General features: G+C 42.4%; 2 protein-coding genes across 8 annotated transcripts in view; both read right to left on the minus strand.

Annotated features, from left to right (window-relative positions):
- Window positions 1–2,917, minus strand: part of VAMP1 (vesicle associated membrane protein 1) — a 35,663-nt gene extending 32,746 nt beyond the window's left edge. For 2 of the 7 annotated variants that reach the window (XM_039874181.1, XM_039874178.1), the window contains exon 1: window positions 2,410–2,907. In XM_039874181.1, coding sequence (XP_039730115.1) covers window positions 2,410–2,411 — 2 coding nt within the window. In that variant the 5' untranslated portion in view covers window positions 2,412–2,907. Of the gene's footprint in view, window positions 1–2,409 lie in introns of all 7 variants that reach the window. The other 5 variants (XM_039874177.1, XM_039874176.1, XM_039874179.1 and 2 more) reach the window with 5 other exon arrangements.
- A 4,947-nt stretch (window positions 2,918–7,864) lies between these two features.
- Window positions 7,865–10,329, minus strand: MRPL51 (mitochondrial ribosomal protein L51). Its single transcript, XM_039874183.1, has 3 exons — window positions 9,617–10,329; window positions 9,425–9,535; window positions 7,865–9,010 (listed from the first exon to the last, which is right to left on the minus strand). The coding sequence occupies exons 1-3, from the start codon at window positions 9,693–9,695 to the stop codon at window positions 8,814–8,816; spliced, it is 387 nt and encodes a 128-aa protein (XP_039730117.1). The 5' UTR covers window positions 9,696–10,329; the 3' UTR covers window positions 7,865–8,813.
- Between the last annotated feature and the right edge of the window lie 306 nt (window positions 10,330–10,635).

A 10,635-nucleotide genomic window follows, 5' to 3' on the forward strand; every position in this document is an offset into this window, starting at 1 on the left:
AAACACATCCTCTGTCACTATGGTTACAGGGACAAATATTTCAGCCTTGGTCTAAATGGCATTTGCCTGACTTTCAGAAACCTTTCACATGAAGTCAAACTGGAAAACTCCAATCCAGGTTAGAAGGAATTCGTACAAAAGACAACCCTCAGGCAAGCCTACAGACCAAACAGCTCTTTTTTGCAAAGCCTAAATCTAAAAAGCTGATAGATTCTGCTTAAGGGGATCCACTAACTGGTTATGTTTGATGCGATGATTAGTCTGTAAAGACAACTTGGAGAATCACCCAAGGCATAGCCTCTGTAGGTGGAATGAGTCAGGACTGTTTGTTTGCTTTGTTTTGGCAGAGAAGATGGGGATTTCCCTTAAATAGAACTGGGGCCTAAAGCAATTGTGTTAATTATAAAACTGTTCAAAGAGAATAAACAAGAGGCAAAATTAAGGGAAATGGGCCTCTGTGTACATGCATCATATACATTCTGTCTCTTCTTTTTCAAGATTTGGCATCCGGTCTCAGGAGACTACCCTAGTTCCTTATGTCTCAAAGAGAAATCTCGATTTATACTACTACACATAGTGATAATTCTCTTTCACTTAGCCTTAGAAGAGATTAATCCAGTGTGGAGTATTCAAGATAAACTCCCTTCCATGTCTCAACACATGGAAGCTAAATTCACCTTCTCAAGAATTCCCAGAAGTCTAACCTAAAGACATTATTAGATTTTTCTCTCCCAAGGAAGAAGCCATCAACAGGAGAAAAATCTCTCAAATTTAATAGAAAATAGAAATGATAATAAGAACTCAAACAGAAGCAGAATCTCACAAAACATACCTAATAGGAACAGTCCAAAAGTAAATGATCTAGGGATTAAATTATCACAAAGTTGCCACAAAGGAAATGCCTTGACTAATCACAACAGAAAACCAGAAGTTTCTCCTCCCTAAATGAGCTTCTTTCAGTCTAAAAAAGTAGAGAATAACATCTCAGAGAGGCTATACTAGCAGGTTACGCCCTATTCATCCCCATTTAAGGAATTACTTTCTCATTTCCCTCTAAGGTACAAAAGTGGCAAGAAAAGAAACATAGCCATGGAAGCCACAAGACTCTTGTGCTACTACTGAGCTAAGCAATCTAGCTCTCTGACTGAAGATAGAAGCCACTCATTTGGTCTTGGAAGCAGTCCAGGATGGTGGCACCAATGACAAAATTAAGGTCAGAGACCTCGTGAGGCCCTGCTAGTCACCATACTTTCTGCATCTCCTTCCCTTCATCTCACATGGGTGCCACTAGGAACCAGTCAGCTGCAAAGGATCCTGCTTCCAAAAATGAAAACAAATGGAATCTTAGAACTTGGCTAAAATGCATAGAATATCACATAGTAAAAACTGCAGACATCAAGTAGAGAAAAAGTGAAATGGTTATAAAGTATTTGAAGGGACCATTCCATTTACTATTTGCTGGGAGTTGGAAACACTCAGCAGTAAAAGATCCAGGATAGTTTTAACCCTTATGAACATAAATAAATCTTCTCTTTTCGTCACCAGAAGAAACAGCACAAATATATCTAGGACCAGGACCAGACTCCTAGCAATAAGAAATAAAATCTCTATTAAACAGAGTATTTCATTTGTCTGGCCATAGTTCTCCCTCAGGATCTAGAGATGGGGGGTGATGTTGAAGATGGTCAGAGACTAAATTAAATGTGTTGGGGGACGGAAATCCTCAGCTCTATTTCTCTTCCAAATACTTGGCTAAGACTCAGTGACAGGAAAACATCTCCTGTAAGGGTGGCTTTAGGATGAATGACTGCTTGGAATCACATGGCACTCACTGCCTCCTGAGTCTTTCTAAGCTACTCACCTGGCGCCAGAGAACTGGCAGATAAGTTTCTGGAGCTCTGATCACTGGTAAGGTGGAGGGGAGTGGGTAACATGTCACAGTTGGAACGAGAGACATATACAAATCCAGAGATTGCAGGACAACACAAGTTACTAAGTGGCGGGTGCACCCATGACTGTCTTTCCATAGGCCGTATGTAAATTGAATCAGACAACAAGAAAGGACCTCAAGCCCCCTACCCCGTGACTCCTTGCCCCACCTTCGTCCTCTCTCGGGTTCCACTATAACAAAGAACTGAATGAGGTGCCCACCAGAAGAGAGGAGAGGGTGCAATGAATGTGGGACCACCGCGCCCCTGCCCGGCCCGTGGGGTGCTGGCTGTGGCTAGTGCAGAAGTGGAGTGCTACCCCCATCCCGAGGTGGGTGGCCAAGTCTGGGGGTGGCGCGCGGTAGTAGTTCCCCGCGTAGCTGCAGCTGCTGCAATGCGCCATTTTCCGTCCTGCAGAGTCCGGCACTGGGGTGAAAGTTGGCAAAGAGGTGTCCGGCCCCCAACAGCAGAGTCAACTCACATTTCACTGACAGAGGGTCCGTCTCCTCTCCCGAGGCTGCGGCGAGACACCCGGAGAGGGGAACGCTGCAGCTGAAGTCGACGGAACTGCAGAACTCTGCCTATAGCAAACAATTCGGAGCTCCAGCTGCAGTGAAACTTACTGCACCGTCTCGCGGGTCCCAGTCTTTAATAGTGCCAGCCACGCCTTCCCGATAAAATTGACAATACAGCAGTCCAATCCACTCCCGGGACAGACGCCAGTCCAGAAGCAAATTGGCCAATCAAAGCTGTCCTTTTATCCGGACTCCGGCAAGGAGCGGTTGTGAGGTTCATTCACTGACCAATACAGGTAAGGTTGCTTACCTGTCTAACTAAGCGACAGGGCGGGGTGGAAATGTGCTCCAGCCCCCTGGAGAGGCGACTCGGACAATTTGAGTTAGGCCTTTTGGGGGGGGCGCCTCCGAGCCAATCGCTGAGCAGTTTCTGAAGTCCGGGCCCGACCACGGCCCCCGGCGCCGGCAGCTCCAACCAATCGCGCCGCTACCGCCGACAGCCGTGGGCGGGTTCCCACCACAGCTAGTGGCCGCAACTCCAGAGTCCCAGGGGAGGCGTTGGTTCAGCGGTCTACGCACAGTCCTTGGCACCCAGACCAATCTGGCGCTCCCCGCCGCCTCCCTGCCTCTGACAAACAACTCCGAGGAGGCAGAATCTCTCAAAGCACATCCGCAGGCTCTCGGGGCTAAGTTCCCGATGCGGGGTTCGGGCCCGCCAAAGCAGATATGAAGGATTCGTCCATGCGTTTCTTTCCACATTGCCAACAAGCTCCTCACGTATTGTATCCTACATTGAACTTCCCGCCAAATCTGCTTCTGTCCCTCCCAGGTAGATTACCACATAGACTCGGTTTCCCAAATCGGAAACCTGGAAACCATCCTAGACTTCCTCCCCGTTCATTTTTACCCCTCCTCTAATAATTCGCCAAGTTGAGTCGATTGTTCCTTCTTAGTATTTCAAGAATTTTCTCCCCTTGTCTCGCTGTCCTATTTTAGACTATTATCCCTTGCCTGGACTCCATCCGTTGTAAAATGCACCATTATTTTAGTCCCGCTAAGAAAAAAGATAACAAACTGTGATACAGTGCTTTCTTATCACTTAGAATTTTTATATTTATTGAAATTGTAGATTTATATATAGGCTTTTATCTTATTTCACTCGTGCATACATAAAAAGGAAAATAGAAAAGAATAACATAACAGTATTCCTAAAACTTCACATTCAGAGGCTGACTCTTATGATTCATTTTGCTGTTGTTGTTAGTTCATATCTTTTATTAACCCATATACAATTACTTGTCTTCTGGTTTGTTGAAGCAATAGGTCAGACAACATTTGCCACAATAATGTTTGTCAAAGTGGCTGGCCATAAAAACTCCAGCACTCCAAAAAGAAACCCTGTTAGTAGTTATCTCCCATTTCTCACCCCTGATTGCATCTCCTGGCAACAACTAATCTACTTCTGTCTATGTGGATTTGCCTATTCTGGACATTTCATATAAATAGAATTATAGAATATGGAGCCATTTTTGACTGGCTTTTATTTGCCATAGTGTTTTCAAGGCTAATCCAAATTGTAGAATGTATCAGTATCTCATTCTTTTTTAAGGCTAAATAACATTCTGTTGTATGGATATACCACATTTTGTTTATCCATTCATCAGTAATAGACATTTGGGTCATTTCTTCTTTTTGGTGTTTATGAAAAATGCTGCTATGAACATTCATGTAAAACTTTTGTGTAAACATGTTTTCCATTCTCTTGGGTATATACCTAGGAGAAGAATTGCTCAGTCATGTGGTAACTCTATATTTTCCTTTTGGGGAAACTGCCAGTGTTCCAAAGTAGCTGCAACATTTTACTAAAGGCTAAGTCTTAGCTGTTCTTTAGTCTTCTTCATGATCTGACTCTTGCCTCCATCTCCTGCCCTATCTTTTGCCTTGCACATTAGCTCCACCAGTAAATACAATTCATAGCTTTCCCATACACGTCATGCTGTTTCTCGCCCCTGGACCTTTGTTTCTGTTTCACCTGCCTGTAAAGCATGCTGGCCTCCTTTAAGACAACTCGGCAATGGGCCTCCTCCAGAAAAGTCTTTCCTGACTCCACATCTGCTCCCCCAGGAAAAGTGTCCCTCCTCTCTATACCTATACACATAGGTATTAACAAACTTTAAATGCCATGATATAATGGATTTTATAATCATGCTTCTTTGTCTACCTCCTGCACTAGATAGAATTCTTTAAGTACAGGAGTTGGGTGGTTGTTGTGTTTTGTTGGTATCCCTAGGGCCTACTGGAGACCTTTAGTAAGTGGCTATTGAATGAATGACTTTTACAGATATTTATCAAGGGCCGGTATACAAAGATATCTAATATACCAGATATTAGACTACTGCAGTAATCAAATATGTGCAAGACAGTCCCTGCCCTCAGTGGGGATGAGGCCTAGCCAATGGGGAAGATGGACACAGATGCATAAAACCAAGCAAAATCATAAAGCAAAAATATTGAGTTCAGAGGCTCAGCCAAATCAAAGTAAAAGGTACCTTAAAAAGCATTCCCTTGCTTTCTTTCATTTTCCAAAGCAATGGTCCTCAATCTTAATTTAGAATCTCTTGGGGAGCTTTTAAAAATATGAATGTTTAGGATCCTAGCTCAGATTGATTTTATTGGTCTTGGATGGGTCCTAGTCTTTTTTTTTTTCTTTTTTTTTTTTTAAGGCTCTGAGAAGTTTTCTAACCTGTAGCCAGGATTGAATAGTTCTGATCTATGGGGTTAAAAAAAAAAAAAAATCTAAGCTTTTCATCTTGGCTTGACTCCTCCTAGTTACTTGGCATTGTTTTTCTATCCAAACTTATTGCCTATTATTAGAGAAAGACTACTATGTATTATTGATCATTAACTTAGTCCTGTGGACCTGTGTCAGTAGTTCCCACCTTTGTTAACACCTTATGTCCCCGTGATAAAGCTGCCCCACCAATTCCCCTTACCCATCTAAATTACTTCCCGTTCTTCAAAGCTCCTGCCCATAGATGTTACTGTTCATACTTAACATTGATTTCCCATTTCCATCAGCTGAATTTTCTAAGACTTAGTTCAAACATCATCTTTTCAACAAATACCTTTTCTGACAAAAAACTCTCATAGAACGCTCTAATTTTCCTATGCAATTATCATATTCAAATTCATATTGTGTTTACATACATATCTCTTAAGTAGAATGAAAGCTGCCGAGAGTTAGGAATCAATGCTGACTTAGTGACTTATGTCCCTCCAAATAACCTTGTATGTAATGAATAGTTCAGTATTTATGGAATGAAAATGTTACTGTTTCACACTAAAACAAGATTGTTCTGTCCTTGAAAACAAGACCTTTTGTATTTTCACAGTAGTAAGCATTCTATAAATGCCTGTTGAAATGAACTATCAATTTCCTTTTCACTAATAATCATGTATTCTACTAAAGTATGTATATATATTCTTCAGAGCACCTTGCACTTAAGCAGTCGCAAATATTCGATTTTCTCCAGTCCCACCAAATCATGTAAAGTATCCCAGAGCCACATATACTTCATACCACAACTCCATTCTTACATCCAGCTGCTCTCCAGCCATCCCTTTGAAAATTCACTCCCTGACACTCTCATATATACTTTTCCATGAGACCCAGGATCATAATACACGTTCACATATACCCATTAACTCATTTCTGCATAACCTACTTTTCATTTAACAAATACTTATTAATCTAGCTTCACTTCTGTTGTGCCTACTAGAAGACATAGTTCCAACAGATGTGAAATGTTATTGAGGTAGACACAAATATGGCTGTCAAAACATCCTCACATCCCTATAACTGCATGCTGCTTACGATCCAAAAACAGAGTTCATTTCCTCATAGCCTTGAATCTGGGCTGGCCTGTGGCTTACTTTGACCAATAGAATGCAGCACAAGTGACACCATGTGACTTCTTAGCCTATGTCTATCAAGCCTTCCAACTTCCATTTTCAACTCTGGGATCAAGCCTCCATGTAAAGAAGTTTGGGCTAGACTATGGAATAATGAGACTGTGGGAAAAGAATCTCAGCTACCCCAACGAAGGTGCCACACTTGTCAATAAAGACATCTTAGACATTCTAGCTCCAGCCAAACTCCCAGCTGAATGCAATATGACTGACCCCAGTGCACACTAAAATGGAGGAGCGCCCTGCTGAACCCGGAAAACCAGGAGAGCATGAAGTAATAAATTGTTTTCAGCCACTAAGTTTTGGGGTGGATTTTTTATGTAACAATAGATCATTGAAACAAGAACTTACTTGAAAGGATCTGGATCAAATAAGAAACCTAATCATCCTCATCCCTCTACCTTCAAATCCCAACTTGTATCTGTAACTCATTTTCTTTAGTTTGCAATACTACTTTTATAAATAAAAAGTTAAAGTCATTTTTAAGACATATTTTCATTAATTTCTTCAGATTTTTCTAATTCTTGACAAGTACACACACACTCCAGAGGAATGTCATTACCATTCACTTGTCAAACTCTACTAAATTTTTTACACGTATAGTTTCATTTATTCCTCACACAACCTTATCTTAAAGTATTTTATTATTCCTACTACTTGACAGGCTAAAAGAAAACTAAAGCTTATAGAAGTTAACTACTTTGCCTAGGGCCCCCTGAATATAGAGTGGTAGAGCTTGAGTTTAAACCCAGACCTGTCCTTAGGTTATGTCCTTAATCAACCAGACTTACCCATATCAACCTAAAAACCCTCCCAGTTAACACAAATAGCACTTTAACCGACTTAAAAGATTTCTTTAAAAATAACACATCAAATACTTTCCTTATTTCATTCTGCAAATATTTATGGAGAGCCTCACTATTCTAGGCACTGGAGACATACTAAATTTAACCCTAATCAATACATGATTCTAGAAACTAGCAAAATTTGTCTCAATTGAGTATTGCCAACTTTAATATGATTCACAGCCAAGTAAATTATGAAAAGCAGATGGTATCATACTTTCACTATAGCTAAATCTACCTTGCAATCTTCCAGCTCAAAATGTGTTCCCTCACTGTGCACCACTGATCACTCTTCTCTTCCCTCAAAATGTTCTACCACTTTTTTCTCTCCTTACTGAAATCCAACCTCTTCTATAAAGCCTCTCCTGTTAGGCCAAATACTTATCTAGGTCATTTATTGTCCACATCTGTGGTGTCCAAACACAGCTAATTAAAACCACCTGAGGGTTTTTAAAATTATAATTACCTAAAATTAGAGACCTTTTAAAAAAGCCCAGAAACAATCTAAATGTCTATCAGAATGGAACTGGTTAAATCATTATGGTATACAATGTGAAGATATAAAATACCCAAGTTAAATATTAAGTGAAAAGGCAAGGTACAGAACTGTGTGCATAGAATCCAATTTTTCAAAGGAACTACATAGTTTATAATAAAAACTTTTACATGCACAGTATATGTTCAGAAGGAATGAAAAGTATCTTCTAAGTGGTTGTCTCTGTGAAGGAACCCAAAAAAACAGGCTGTGAGAAAACTGATTTCATCTGATTACCTTTTTAACTTTTAAATTTGCATTTTATGTATGTATTTTTTGTAATTATTAACACACACACATATAGATGCACGAGACTCAGATCACAGATCTTTGGGGGTAGGGACCAGGCTTTTGAAATTGTTAAACTACTGAGATGTTTCTGATGATCAGTCAGCTTTAGGAACCACCCATGCAAACTACTCATATGGCTCATATCAATTAATGCCTCATATTAAAGTATACATATGAGACTATATATTTATATCCCTAACTAGAAAAGCACATGGGGATGTTGGAGGGGATATATTATACTTCTTTTTTTCTAGTTCTCAGCTCTGAAAAGGTACCCAATAAACATTTTTTGATGAGAATAGTACAGAAGTGTAATTCCATTTTTCTCTTACATTTCATTCCGGTGTGGAAGGGTTTTTTAAAATACACTTAACATTTAGCATTATGGGCCAGTTAAAAATTACCACTTTCAATACATGAAACCCATGTATTGAAATGTCAAAAAGTGCCAATAATAATTTTTTCTTTTTTAAAGGCCATAGGTATGGTTAGACTGCAAAGGGCAAGTGGTGAAGTCCAAAGACTGTAAGTCTTAGGGATGAGTCAGATGTATACTTGAATGAATAAAAGTAGCATCTAGAGGAAAACAGTGTGTGGCTAACAAATTCCAAAGAAGCCTCATTTCATTACGGAGAACATACAAATCCCTTTCTTCAGAAGGAAAAGTCCTGTTGCCCTTTTCCCGAGTGATAGATAGATGTGCCTCTTCCACAGTCCCCAGCTTTCTCTTCTACCGGTACTTTCCATGTCGGTTAAAGTGTTTATAGAGATAGCTGATCCGTTTGTTAAGGTTATGCAGGTCATCAAAGAACATTCGATTTCCAACCATTTTCTTCTTCCGGATACAACGCTGCAATTCATTCCCCTTCCAACCTCGAAGCCATCTGGGGCCCTTGATTAGTTCTTTGGGGTGCTTTTCAAAATTCCCTGTGTAATGTGAGAGAACGTGTAAGTTCCAAGACAACCCAGCCTTGACTAGCTAAGCCGTCAGCACACAGTTGCACTTTTCTGAGCATCACCTACAGTCAAGGCACATGACAAGTATCAAGAGCACAGACTCTGGAGCCAGACTGCTTGTAGTTCAAATTCTGGCACTGCCATTTACTAACTTTGGAAAAATTACTTAACCTGTGTCTCGGTTTCCTCACTTGTAAAAAGTTTATCATGAAGATTAAATAATACGTGTAGGGCACTCAGAACAGTGCCCACCACAACATAAATAGCCACATAAGTGTTCGCTTTTACTATTGAGCACGGTACCATTCCTACACAGGGGGAAAAAGATAGTTGTTACAGCATAATTGCCATTCCTAAATTCTGTTTCATGGAGTTGAGTCTTACCCAAGATCCCGATGTTATCATACACCCCGAACATGGCCCTCTTCTCGTTCCAACGATCAACCACTTTGGGGGGCGGGAGGGTGAGCCTTACATGTAACAATCCAGGAACACCTAGGGGTGGGGAAGATAGGGACTGAATCTGAGCCGCTTACTGAGTAGAGCTTAGGCAGCCTTTCTACATCGGCCACTTACCCAGAGAGAAGCTTCTGCAGGCTGGGAGCACCCAGCCCCATAGGCGCCTGCCTGCGCCCCCAACGAGGCTCCCTGCCATTGTTACAGTCTCTCCCCTACAAGGGCACAACGCACTAGCCAGACGTGGCCTTCAAGATGACAGGAACCCTCCGCGTTGGCTTTACAGGGTATTACGCGGACGCAACCATCTTGGGCCTTACCCAGAAAGCTCTGGGCGCCGGGCCCGCCTAGGCTCCACCTTCCCCAGCGACAAGCCTCGCCTTCCGGGTTACGGTGAAGAAGCTGTGACACGCCCGCTCTGCCCGACCTAGGCCCTTCGGGGCTGCGGGCGGGAAGCCGTGGCTCGCCAGAAGAGCTAAGGGACTCAGGGAGTCCCAAAACTGAACTTCAAGAAAATTCACTGTTTTATTTCCTTGGCCATTCCACAACTGTGAGAGAAATGAAGGTCCGAACTCTGGAACCCAGAGCTTCCTTTCTCTGTGCCGCACAGCAATTTTGCGCTGTCGCTGTTTTTATTACCCCTATTTAATTGTACAGGGGAGGAAATCTGAGGATGAGTGAAGCAGGCTTCTGGACGTCACATAGCAGAAGAAATGGCAGAACCTGCATTAGAACCTAAACCTTCTAAATCCTGGCCTGGATTGCCTCCTGTCCTGAGGCTGAGTGGGTCATTACCCCAGGGCCACTACCACTTCCCAGCTGGAACCGCGGAATCTGGCTGCGACGTCCTCTCTACCGACTCGGGCTAAGGAGGACGAGGTAATAAGAGGCGGGAGCCTGAATCTCAGCCCCGCCCCGCCCCGGGTGGTGTGGTCCCGGCTCCCGCGATGTGACTGGCCGGTATCTGCAGCGAGCGTCCCGATTGGCCCCCTTGCGGCCGTTGAGATTTGAACTCTATGTTTGTGGCTCTGCCCGCGCGGTGCCCGGTTCAGAGGCAGGTTTTTGCCTCTGCCTGCCGGCGATTGGCTGGTTTCTCTGCCCGCTTAAGTGCTGCCTCGCTGATTGGTGCCACTGTGCAC

Source organism: Pteropus medius, unplaced genomic scaffold (genome assembly GCF_902729225.1).
Source record: "Pteropus medius unplaced genomic scaffold, Ma_sr-lr_union100, whole genome shotgun sequence".
NCBI classification, from domain to species: domain Eukaryota; kingdom Metazoa; phylum Chordata; class Mammalia; order Chiroptera; family Pteropodidae; genus Pteropus; species Pteropus medius.

What these genes read in the sequence shown, in the direction of transcription:
- MRPL51 (XM_039874183.1), bottom strand. Translation starts at nt 9,695, where the DNA reads ATGGCAGGGAGCCTCGTTGGGGGCGCAGGCAGGCGCCTATGGGGCTGG. An exon ending in CTGCAGAAGCTTCTCTCTGG is followed by an intron (nt 9,536 to 9,616) that starts GTAAGTGGCCGA and finishes CCCCACCCCTAG; the next exon opens with GTGTTCCTGGATTGTTACAT. An exon ending in TGATAACATCGGGATCTTGG is followed by an intron (nt 9,011 to 9,424) that starts GTAAGACTCAAC and finishes CACATTACACAG; the next exon opens with GGAATTTTGAAAAGCACCCC.